At 49.5% G+C, this 12,673-nt stretch overlaps 1 protein-coding gene across 2 annotated transcripts in view; it reads right to left on the reverse strand.

Annotated features, from left to right (window-relative positions):
* Positions 1–315: 315 nt before the first annotated feature.
* INSR (insulin receptor) overlaps positions 316–12,673 on the reverse strand; it is a 61,878-nt gene continuing 49,520 nt past the window's right edge. For both annotated transcript variants that reach the window (XM_075444514.1, XM_075444515.1), the window contains exons 11-21: positions 12,028–12,299; positions 11,680–11,822; positions 10,850–11,009; positions 10,417–10,516; positions 10,036–10,103; positions 9,594–9,823; positions 9,162–9,272; positions 8,924–9,083; positions 7,976–8,105; positions 7,597–7,731; positions 316–5,937 (exon numbers count right to left, since the gene is read on the reverse strand). In XM_075444514.1, the coding sequence (XP_075300629.1) occupies positions 5,583–5,937; positions 7,597–7,731; positions 7,976–8,105; positions 8,924–9,083; positions 9,162–9,272; positions 9,594–9,823; positions 10,036–10,103; positions 10,417–10,516; positions 10,850–11,009; positions 11,680–11,822; positions 12,028–12,299 (1,864 nt within the window). In that variant the 3' untranslated portion in view covers positions 316–5,582. The remainder of the gene's footprint in view (positions 5,938–7,596; positions 7,732–7,975; positions 8,106–8,923; positions 9,084–9,161; positions 9,273–9,593; positions 9,824–10,035; positions 10,104–10,416; positions 10,517–10,849; positions 11,010–11,679; positions 11,823–12,027; positions 12,300–12,673) is intronic.

Raw genomic sequence — 12,673 nt, forward strand, 5'->3', positions numbered from 1 at the left:
TGGTATCGAGTCCAGCTCAGCTCTCTCAGGGAATCGGCCCTAAGCTCCAGCTTTACTGGTGACGCTGGGCCTTTACAGGGGCTGGGACTCAGCTAAGCGAGAGCATCTGTGCCCACATTCAAGCTCCGCTGACGGCTCCTCTTTAGCTGCCAGAGCCACCCCAGCCCGCCCAGGGACCCCCAGGGCCTTGCTGCACGGAGAAACAGAACCTGCTTGGTACCAGCGGCTGGAACGCCCGACTCGGAACAAAACGACTACCAGAAACGCTGGTTTCTTACCGACTGCAAATCTGTTGGCAAAAAAATAACAACGCTGTAGGAGTTAATACTAACTTTATTATACAATATTTAAAAAGTCATTTCTCTACCTGTCCCCTTATAGCTTGCATTGTGCTGCAGTTAATCGGCTGAAACTGCAAGAGTAAGTGCTTACTTTTGAGTAGGACAAGCAATTTCATTTTAAAAAGAAATACACATTTAACGACAGCAGATTTGCGAAAAATGGTAGCTTTAGAATTGCTTTTGAACAGTCAGGTTCCTCCAAAAGTCAATCGTACGACTGGCTTCGCTCTTGGGATGCTCGTAACCAGGCAAGCCGGGGCGGAACAGCTCGAACACGTTAACGCTCTCACACCAACGTTCACATACAGAATCCAAGCAGAGTTAACACAGAGCCAAGCAGAAGGTAATAAAAAGGCCAAATTCAATTAAGTTCATACAAATACCAAACTAACCTTATTTTGAATTTCATGTATTTCTGAACTATTTCTTGATTCCAATCCATTCAGCAGCTCTTTTCCCTGGACCACGTGTGGAGGAAACTACGAGGGGCAGCGGCTGCTTTGCGGAGGGGAGCGGGTCCCTGCGAGTCTCCCCACGGCGGCGGCAGCTCCGAGGGAGCTTCGCTGGGACACAGCGAGAGGATCAGAGGGTTTATCCGCAGTCTCTGGCTCACTCCAGGCTCTGAACCGATCTCACAGGGATCGTGGTAGCACCTAGCACAGCCTTGAGAGTAAGGTTTTTATGGCACAAAGGTATCTGACTCTCTGACTTGTAGAACAAGGTTCCAGTCTTGGAATCAGGAATCACTGCTGGCTCCTCCGGGCCTGTCTTCGTACCACAGTGACGTTACGGGGGAACTCGATTGCCTCTCTCCCTCCCCCAGAATGGAGGCTCAAGAATAACCGACACAGCACCCTTCTTGCTCCTGTCTTTTCCTATTTGCCTTTGTCATAGTTAGGTCAATAACACAGTAAGCGACTTTTCAGATTTTTCCAGAGATACCAACATTATATGCAACATACAAAAATTAAGCAAAGTGTTCCATCACTATAATACAAATTTAGGAGGAGAGAGATATACTACTCATAAATTAAGAGTACCCTTAAGCAACCTAAAAGCAGCCTCTTCCATGCCAACACAGCTGCTTTACCATCAACAGAAAAAAACACCCTCCTCGCAGCGTGGTCTAGCTCCTGTCACCTCTCCCAAGCCAGGCTGGCACAGAGTTCATGGTGTCAGCTTTCGATCTTCTACTTTACAACACAAGAGAGTATTTACAAGCAGCCGAGAGACGCGGGTCTGACCCAGCAGCCAAGCCTTGCTACGCTGCACTGCACTGCACGAGAAGGACCAGATTTGCAAGAGGCGTTCAGGAAGTGGCAACTGAATTTAACGTGCGAATGTTTCTGAGAAACCTCTCCAGTCTCACGCTTCAAACATCTGCTCAGCAACAACCGAGCAGAGCACGGAAAGCTGTTCCTTAGACCTCCTCCTTCACCGGCTTCAGAGATAGTGAAGTTCTGGCTACTTGTTGGTTCCCTCCCTGTCCCCGGGCCGCGCGCAGGAGGCTACGGCCGCTCCTGAACAGGCTGCAGAGTCCGGCTGGCTGCCCTGTGCCGTGGAGCAGGATGGTCCCTGCCCACAAAGGGCAGGATCCAACCCTCGGACGCGACCCCAAGACAAGACAGAGCTTCCCAGCTGCCGGTCCTGGCTGCCCCCCGCCAGCTGTTCTACCTGCTTCCCCGCGCTATCGCTCGGCTCCTCCTCAGCGGCAGCGGCCAGTGCTGGTGCTGCCGCGTTCTCGCCCTGGCAGGGACCTTGCCGGGGCACACAGCAGCGGCTGCGCCCGCCGCACAGCACCAGCAGCCCTTCGCAGCACCCCGCGCGGAGACTGTTTCGTGCAATCTCAACTCACAGGCAACCCCCGGGGGCCTCTGAACAGGTATCGGCAAGATCCGAGTGAGGGATTCCGGCATCCCCAGGGCGAGGATCTTCCAACAACTGAGACCAAAGTATCAGCTGCAGGCTGAGAGTAAAGGATTTCCCAGAAGCGAGAGCTGGGCTTTACAAATGATATTTATTCTTCCTAATTCAGCAGTGAGTGTCATCTTCAGCAGCCATGAGTGGCAACCGCTAGTGTTTTTGTTTTTACAAGGGGAAAAACCATATCCTCACCGCTGGTACCATTCCTCAACCTTGGCACACCACAGAAAGGACACCTGGAATAATCTTCACGCACAGGACTGGGTACAGACAACCGCTCCGTTTGGTGCAGAGTGAAGAGGGTCGGGTGAGCCGTGGGAACGGGCAGCGCGCCCGCAGCACAGCACGCGGCTCCCTCGGGCAGCGACCGGAGCGCTGCAAACCGCCTGCGCTCAGAGGGCCAACCAGCAGCAACCCAACAGCCAGACCCAACACAACGTTCCAACGTTTTGTAGAAAAGATCTGCTATTCCCACAGTTATGATCACTGCAATTTAAAATGTTATCAAAACAAGGACGTGCTGGGGAAGGTTTATTTCGGGAGGTGACATCCCACCGGCAGGACTCCGGATTACCCGTGCGCAGCGAGAGTGACCAAGGTGCCCCAATCCAACCTCAACAGCCGGTCCCTGCTCCACGCTGGCAAATCCCGCTCCAGAACGACACGGTCTGCTCCTTTTGGGCCATTCGCTCACTGTAGTCCAAACATTTAATAGGTTTTTTGTCCTCTTTTTTTTTTTCTTAATCACCACAGAACTAAGAGGATGACAGCAAAACACCAGATCCAAATTTGTCAACCGGTTCCTTTGGTCACTACTGCTCAGATTAGTGACAAACAGCGACGAGCCGTTCTCCTACCCATTCCCTTCGGTGAATGGTCCCTAGTACTGGAATCGGCTGATACTGATTTTCCCTGATCCACAACAGGTTCAGACCAGAAAATTTGAACAGGTTTTAGAGGTGCGTAGTATTAAAAATATCCTTAAGAAACACTGAGGTAGACTGCACCAGAACAGGACAAAAATAATCCCACCACATCCACCTGCCAAGATTTTACGGATACAAATTTACATGTTCTGTTCGTTTAAGAAAACAAATTGTTTGTTGGGTTTGGTTTTTTACAGTGTTTTATATATTAAAATAAATTAAAAAATTCTAATAAGAAAAACTTCTCTTCCTTAGAAAAGCGTGAGAATATGTCTTCTTTCCTGCAGTGCAGTATAGAGCTGCTGAACAGTTACTACTTTGTAAAGCAGAAGAAATGTAAACGAGGCCTTTTGAGACGGAAGGTCCTGACCCGCGGCCGGGCTGTCTCTTTTCCACCTGACTTTGCGAGCATCCTGTAGCCTCCACCTTCGGCCCGACAGCTCGTGGGGGTGCACGGAGCCCGTCGCCCTCCCCTCGCGCTTCCCTACGGACTCCAGCCCCTTTCGTCGCTCACAGGGAGAAACCAGCAGCGCCGCGGGCTGCAGTGGAAACCCCCACGCCAGCCTGGGGTCCCCGCTCCCACCTCGTCTCCTCCTGGCAGAGAGCACAGCGCGGCTCTCAGACTTCTCCAGGAGGAGAAGCAGAGGACTGAGCACCTCTCTCCCCTTTTAAAAGCAGCTCCTGCGTGACAAGGGCCTGCAACATCGATCCTCTTCGTTCCTTGCTTCAGCACTTCTCCCTGCCAGCACACTCCCTCACCACTACGCAACACGCTTCGTCTCACAATTATTTTCTAGCCTCTCATGCTCATCAGCTCTGTCTTTTATGCAAACAGCAGCAAAACAAAGCACAGTCCAGAAGATGAAAGCTGACATCCCAGAGAGGTGAAAGCAGTGGCTAACGCACGCGTCCTGGGCATCTCCGGAAAGCAGCGCAGGGCTGCGGGCAGCACGGGGCCGGCCGCCTGCGCAGCAGCAGCGGGCAGCGGGCAGCTCACCACAGTCACGTTCAGCTTCTGCTCCACGCGCAGAGCCAGGAGCGTTGCGCTCTCCCCCCTTCAGACCGGCCTCAGCGTCTCTTTATCGGCTGGAGTTCTCGCTCGTCCTCTCTCGCCGGCTGCTTCTGCAGCACCGCGCGCGCAGGAGGCAAAGCAAGGGGGGCAAAGGAGTAGCAGGACTGGGGACCGGGACGTTCCGGTGTCCTTCAGCCCCCAACAACCCAGCGAAGTCCCAGCTCCTTTGTCTCAGGGCTTTGCCCGGAGCCAGCTGACTGCATTGTATAAATCACGACACTGTATGAGAAAGCCTTGTCAAGTATAAACTTAACGTGTGCTTCGTAGCTGCTAAAAGGGTCATCGGCTAAAATCAGTTCATTCTGAAATCTTTGGACCACTTTAAGACCAAACAATCCCCTAAACTCTCCCCTCCCCGAAAGGACCATAAACAGTCAATAATTTATATGAAGTTAAAATTTAAACTAAAGACATTTTTAAATATGTTACAACAAACAATATATATACTCAACGCTGTAAGGACAGAAAACTCCGTGTCTCAGGTCAGGGGACTCCTACTTCGTTTGGTCTTGAAAGGACCCACAAATCTCAGATTTCTGCTCCTTTGGCTCCCAGCACGTTTTCCTCATTTGTTAATGAGAGAAAACCTACTCCCAAAGAGTCCTTAGTATAAAAATAATCTGTTTAGGATTCAGTCACTCCAGGGAAATGGGAAAAAAAGATAAGTACACACTTCCAAGAAGAGGAAAGCTTCTGTGAGAACATACAAAACTTATGTACAAAAAAGAGAGGTGTATATTTTGCTATACATATCCACCCCACATATATATACTGCCCACATGCGCACACACACACACGCACGCACCCCTGGGCTTGAACCCATTTAAAAAGTACGAAAGCAGCAGCTATTGGTCGATCTGAGGATCTGGCGCGTCCGACTGATGTGTTGAATCCTTCAGCTGTAGTGAAGAGTATGCCTGAAAGCCTGGAATTCTACTGGAAATGCTTTTGTCCTGCAGAAGTTTTGTTCCGCACCGTTACGCTGTAGCTCAGACACCAGCAAATTTCACGTCTTTTGTTGGCAAACGTGGATGCTCCTCCTTCGGTTTCACTCACACGGTGGCTTCCTGTTGTGAAACCATGGTTACAGAAGGGACAGCAGCCATGGAAACCTCTTCCATTTATGTTCACAGATAAGTCCACTGACAACCAGTCAACTTGGCAAAAAAACAAAAAACAAAAAAAGGTATTAATCATAAGATGATTAAAAATCTGAAGAGTTTGTCAATGTGTGTCATACACTGTGGCAGCAATAACAAGAGTCCTGAGATCTGTGGAGGGGAACAAAGCAGACACAACCCTTGGGCCAACCGGGAAGCGTTAGGAAGGACTCGACCTGGGCATGGAGAGAATCCGCCCGTTTTTCTTGCCACCGTTCATGTGAGTGTAAGGTATGTGCTCCTCATAGTTCCCCTTGAGGGCCATGGAGGGTCCGTTGTCCCGCCCCAGGACTTTGTCCCTCTGCGAGTACGAGGAAGGATCGAGGGGAATGCTCTCCATGTTCTCAAAGTCCATCTCGTACTCCTCCGTTTCCAGAGGTTTGTTCTCCTCGCTGTAGAAGAACGAGACCTCGTGGAAGCTGGGGTGCAAGTCCTCCTTCAGCATCTCGATGATCTCGATGAAGGTGGGGCGCATCTTCGGGTTGTACTGCCAACACATCTGCATCAGGCTGTGCCTAGGTCGGGGCAAACAAGAGTCAGGGGTAGGAAGAAAGAGTTTCACGCAGGCAAGGCTGGCACAGACCAGGACCGCCTCCCCATCAGACCGCCCACCACACACGCCACCCCTCCACCACGCCAACCGAGTTGTTTGCTCTCTTTCCAGCCTCCGTATTTGCCCGTGGATCCTGACACTCCTTTTTCTCTATTTCTGTCTAGATCAAAAACTCCTTCCAATTCCTTCAATTGTTCTCAACTCGGCTTCCGAAGGAAACAGGGCTGCGGTTCACACACCCTGAGCGTGCGCGCACGCACTCAGAGCCAGGTCACAATTTCTTCATTCATTCAATTTTAATTTTAACCCAGCCTGAAAGACAACACAGCTCCTCAAACTTCAAGGAAAATAGGAGGCTGTGCAGGGGACAGAGGTCCTGTAAACATCCCACCCAAAAGAAAGGCTGCGGCAAGAGGTCATATGTTATCAGACACCATGGAGAAAGAACTCACAAGTACAAATAAAGTCTCGAACTGGAGCTTGGAACTGGCCATAAGAGACAAATGTCCAGGACAGCAGGCTTTTTTCATAAGCATACTCACAAAACATGTTTGTTTTTTGACTCTGGAAGCGCTGTTTTGGCCAGAAGCGGGCTGGGGCAAGAGGTTACCAGCGCCAGCGAGTTACCATCAGCGTTCCCCTTCCCAGCCAGGGCTCCTTCCCCTCCCTGCTGCTTCAGCAGTGGCTCCCCACACCCATCAGAACACCCTAGCTCAGGTTGAACACTTAGTAACGGGATTTTTTTCTTAATTACTCTGACAGAAGCGGCTTAGGAGGCATCTGGGTACGCAGCCATGCTGGCAGACCTGGCGACGCAGCAGCCTCCAGACAGCGAACGTCACGAGCAGCTGCAGAGAGCAACCCTTAACCCTGGCGCAGGAGAACGCCTGGCTGCAGCCTGTGATCTCTGCGAGGTGTTTTTCGCTGCCCTCACACGGTGCCCTCTTTTCCCCTAAGCCTGAGGCAGCCTAGCCTGGTACTTAAGTGGGGCAATGAGTCTGCAACAGAAATGAAAAGGCCTCGGACATGAAACTCAGCTCTTGGCTCAGCACGGCGTTCTCCTGCCTCTCCCTCCTCATTAGCCATAAATTGGATTTCTGAAAATCCGTGGTAAAAAGGAGCTGGAATTCTCCAGACTATTTATGTAGTACAGAGGGATGAATTACAGAAAGCCTCAGCAGACCCGGGATTAACAAGCTGCTCTCCAGCCTCTGCAGCCACGTGGATGCAGATGGTGGCCAGGCTTTGCCACATGACACGAGCCAACTGCCACCCACTCGTCTGGAGCTGAGGACAAACATGTTGTTTGGGCAACTGATACAGTGCTTCTCTGTATTTTAAGCTTTTCCTGTGCTTTGTACTTCCTTCTCTTGAATCTCTACTCGCAATGTAAGGCCCAGGTGGGTTTAATTTCCCTTCCAGTGAAATGGGCTGGCTTGGGTCTTTAATTCCCGGATCCCGAAGGACGCACTGGTTGAATTTCTGTGAGAGGTGGCTCACTAAAGTCTGCTTTGTTCCTCCCCGGCAGAGAAGGGGGTTAAGAGGTGTCAAATGCGGGGCCACCTTTGTTGGCCAGACTTCAGCTAGCTTTTGGTCGCTTGTCCCCCGCCTCGGTACTCACAGCCGCTCCGGGCAGTTGTCCGGCTGATCCAGGTATCCTCCATCCATTACAAACTTTAGCACCTGTTCGTTGGAGAGCCCCTGGTACGGCTGCTCTGCTAAACTGCTGATCTCCCAGAGGACAACACCGAAAGACCTGAGAACGAGAAGACTCCGGGTGAGAATGAAACATCCTGGAGAGCTACAAGTGACAGTCTTCCTTTTAGAGAACATATACTTTAAAAGAACATGACAATATTTTTAAGAGGGGGGGGTTTCAAAACAAAGTTTTTGTTTTTTCTGTACCCTGTGGAAGCCAGCAACTCACAATTTAAACCCCCTGTGTTAAAATAGCGAGCTCTTGAGCTAGAATCCACCTGGGCTTGCAGAGCACAACTTACCACACATCGGAATACGCGGTGAAAACACCGTCCTTCAGCGATTCGGGTGCCATCCACCGCACGGGCAGCAGTCCTTTGCCTCCCTTACGGTAATAATCCGTCTCATAGATATCTCTGGTCATGCCAAAGTCTGAGAAGAGCAATTGGGAAGTGTTAAACATCTCTCCTTCCCTGCCACTCTTACTGTGCAGCATCTCCAGAGGAATGTTTCCTTCCTTCCTTCCACGCCAGGCTATTTTCATACACCTATGGCCCAACCCACAGCCATGGGTCACCTTGCAATTTAACATCCAAAACATTCTCCTTTTCCATGCATTTTTTCTACAGAGCCACCACAGAGACTCCAGAGTTAAAATTTTTAGTGACGGCTTCTATTCTAAACATTACTTTTATTCATCTCTTTGAAGTAAAACAGAGCTCTTTGCCCTGAAATCTCACTGCCTTGGCTTTAAGTCCAAAGAGCTCTGAAAAATCACCACCCTGTGGAGTTTGGGATTATTAAATGTTATATTTACTTATTTCTAAAAGGGTTTGGGTTAAAAATTGGTTGTTGTGGAAGATAAATGACTTTGAAAAGGCACCTGACCTAACGACGGGATTATCAACGCTTGGTTTGTTGTACCCAACACCTTCTTTGTCGTAATTCTCACGAAAGCAACGAACAGGGAGATAACCCGAGGCAGCTCAGGCTCAGGAGACAATAAACTTTTTGGACAGAGGTTTGAGAATAGAGAAGGCGAGAAAAGCTGCTCTGGCTCTACGGGAGATTATTTTGTTACTAAACTTCACACAATCCTTTCACAGGGAAGAAAAAGTAGAAAGTTTGCTGCATTTCCAAAGGAAGCCAGCGAAAGCCACCTGTGTTTGCCGCACTGGTTTTGGGCTTCACAGATTGCCTTCACACCGAATACGACCCACAGAGCTGTCTTCTGATCTCACGCTACGTACCTCCGATCTTTACCGTGAAGTCTTCTGCAACCATACAGTTACGAGCCGCAAGATCTCTGTGAACGAATTTTTTGGCGTTCAGATAGGCCATGCCATCAGCGATCTCTGCAGCCATCTGGATCATTTCTCTCAGCGTCGGTGGCGGACGACCAGGGTTGTTCTACAATAAATAAAGTAGTATTAGAAACCAAATCAAGTTACCCTGTTGCACAACAGACTCTCTCTCTCCTGCCTTTACCTCAGCGTCAGGTCTTAAAGAGCGAAGGTAACTCTTCAGGTCTCCGTGTGCCATTAACTCCATGACCACCAGAGTAGGTTGCCCTTTTGAGACCACCCCGAGGAGGCGAACCTGGAAAATACGTGAGAAATTCCCTCAAAGTTGTGTCCAAACACACTGTGCGGAGCCCAGCTATGAAAACAGGGGGACACAGCAGAGCCAACACCCCCCGAACAAGAGCTGGGAACAGCAGCACGAAGCCCTGTCACGACGCGAAGTTTGGAAAGATGCATTTTATAAAACACGACGCGGAAAGATCCCAGCTCTTTTCGAACAAGCACCTCTACAGAAGGGCTGCTTTCGTACGTAGAACGTCACGCTTTGAAAGCACCAAAGCACCGTTAGTTACGTGACAGGGCTTGCTCCTCACCCGCGGCGCCCAGCGATGCTTACCACATGATGGCAGCTGAACCCTTTCATCACAGAGGCTTCGTTTAAGAACTCGATGCGCTCGCGGAGGCTGGCTGATTCGTTCACAGTTTTGACAGCGACGCGAGTCTCTGGCTCTCCCTTCACTATGTCCTTGGCGATTCCTTCGTACACCATGCCGAAGGAGCCCTGTCCCAGCTCTCGGAGGAGGGTGATCTTGTCTCGTGGAACCTCCCACTCATCGGGGACATAGACTGTTGAGCAGGGAGAAACGTGTCTGAATTGAGCAAGTATCTTTCGAAAGACATTTCTGTAGCTGTGTAGCACTGCCACAGGATACTATGGGTGTAAACGTAAAAAAAAGACCAGAAAAACTCCATAAAGACCACGCCGACCCCATACTGCTGCACCGCCTGAATGACCACAGGAGAAACAAGGCACTGAAAAAAGCCCTCACGGCTCTCACCATCACTGGCGCTGAGATATTCAGGGTTAGAGGACGCGTAGAGTGGTCCGGTTGGTCCTTCAGTTTGTCTGGAAGAGAGACACAAATCCTTCAGCACATCTGCACCCTTTGAGACGTTCGAACTGAAGGCAGTTTGATTAATTCCCAAAGCGCGCAGCAAATACAAACAGTCCCAATTTCCAAAGGCATAAAATATTTCCTAAACCAAATTCACGTTGCAATCATTATCTAAATTATAAAATAAACACAGAGTTACTTCACACAAAACAAAATAAATAAAATAAATAATAAATAATAAATAAACAAAATAAACAAAATAAACAAAATTTTCAGATGTAAGTTTCACTTGTTCTGGTGGAAACAACACAAAATTGCACTCACCTCTTTTTCACAAGCACGTAAGCAGCTCCAATAATTCCAGCAATGATTATGGCAAAAATAATCGGAACAATTATAACAGCTATATTAGGCTGAGCGTTCACTAAGAGAGAAAGAGAGAGTTGGAGGTATTATACAGGTCCAAAATCCAAGCCTTTTGCTCAATAAAACCTCTGCCTTGAATAAACTGGAACAAACATGAAACTAGAGGCTATTTCAGACAGAGAACGCGGGGCTGGTCGGAAGGAGAACTCATGAAGAGAAGTCTCACATTTCTAAGCAATTTCAGTTTCGTGAAAGTAGGCGTATTGGTAGATATTTTATGACCCCCTACAGTTCCCTGTGCAATGCTTGCTAAACCCTCATCTTCCAAAAATAACCTAGGTTTCTACCAGGAATTAAATGCCGCAAAAAACCCAAAAAGAAACCAACTCACGATAATCAGCCACATAAAAATAGGTAGGTTCTGTCCAGGAGCCATTTCCAGCCAGTGACGTAGCTCGTATGCGGACACTGTAGTTTCCAGGCTGCAGTCCCCGGAGTTTACAGCCCTGCTCGCTGGCAAAATGCTTACGGGAAACGCAGTAGTGTGCTTCCTGCGGGAGGAGGGAGAGGAAGGCTGCCTTACCCTGCCTCCGCAGCGGCCCAGAGCTCTGTAACAGCACACCAGGATTCCTACCTCACCTCCTCGCCTGGCAGAGGGACACAAATAGGGCTTTCACATGCTCGGGTCTTTTCCAATATAGCGGTTTGTCCTGGATTTCCATTTTACAGTTTGGTAGTTCAGATTACAGAGAGCATATGCCATTTGCCGTAGGAGACCTCAGCCCTGAAACCGGAGCTGGGCTGGCAAGCCCTCCCACCCACGCGGCACTGGCATTCTGCACGGGCAGCAGGGCTGCCCACAAGCTCTCTGGCTGCTCAACGCTTTCTTTAATTTCTCTAAGCAACTTAAATTTAGATGTATGTTTTCTGTCCTCCTGTGAAATCAAATTCCTAAAAAAAACCTCCATGCAGAAAGCTGGCAAATTAGACCTGCTTCTGTGGCAAGCACAGAGGCAGATTTTTATTTCTCAGTGTCGCCACAGACAGGCTGCCAGAGGACACAGAGCCACCGGTCTGGTTTTGTGTCCCACTGGTTCACGCACAAGGAAGCCGGACAGGACACCACATGCAGGAGGACTATCAAGGACTAAACTGCCTGGAGTCCCAGGCAGGGCTCCTTCTCCAAGTGCACTGTGCTAAGGGCCAAGCGGAAATTCTCACCTCTGTCTCCCCGAGACGTCCGTAATTCACTTCATACAGCACGATGAGACCATTTGGCTCCTTCGGTTCCTGCCACTTCAAATGCACGGTATTTTTCTCAACCAGTTCATGGGTAACTGGACCGACGATGTCATCAGCCTTAGCTAGAATCAAGGTCATGATTAATAACAGATCCCTTTCATGTCTTCAGCAAAATTTGCCAAGACTTCATCCATCCTCCTCTCCTATTAGGACACAAAGAAAGCCCCAGCCCTGCACGGTGTTTCTGTATTGCAGCTAGCTCCCGTCGGAAAAACAGCATTTTGAAACCAGCCATCGCCCCAAAGCAAAGCCCAGGAAGAGAATTACCTTCTGGCATGGTCCTGGCACTGACGTACGCTGCGACACTGCACCGGGATTCCTGAGCATCATGGTTACACGCGTGGAGCTCGATGCGATAGCCGGTGAAATGCCGCAGGCCCGAGATCACCAAAGACTCCTTAGACTTCACTTTTTCAAAAGGCTTCTGCTCGTCTGCGTTCTCGGATGCTGCTGCGGAATTGTTTGGAGAGGATGCGATGGTGGGTATCACCACAGTGGCATTGGCCACAGAGCCAAGGTCTCTTCGTTTTCTCGATGGCCTATTAAATAATCCAGGTTACGATGTTATTTGTTAGAGTCAATGTAAACACATTCATCTGAAAAGGAAGAGTTAGAACAGGAGGGCTCGGAGTGCCACTCAAATTCCAGCCTCCTATTTGCAACGCAACAAAGAAATTCAGGACTTTGCTTTTTATTAAACAAGCAATCTGCCTCACCCCCTGGAACGCACACAGCTTTTGAGAATTCTGCATCCCTGAGACTCTTGCCCTGCATAACACCATACGGGGGGGAATAAAGATAAATGCAAGTCTAAAGTATTCACTTGAGAACTGCAGTTCTTCCAGATCCTCTCAGCTAACCACACCTTTCCCAGGTTGCCCGACAGATGCCTTGTACGGCGTCGCAATGCTGC

This window comes from Opisthocomus hoazin, chromosome 27 (assembly GCF_030867145.1).
Source record: "Opisthocomus hoazin isolate bOpiHoa1 chromosome 27, bOpiHoa1.hap1, whole genome shotgun sequence".
Classification (NCBI taxonomy): Eukaryota; Metazoa; Chordata; class Aves; order Opisthocomiformes; family Opisthocomidae; genus Opisthocomus; species Opisthocomus hoazin.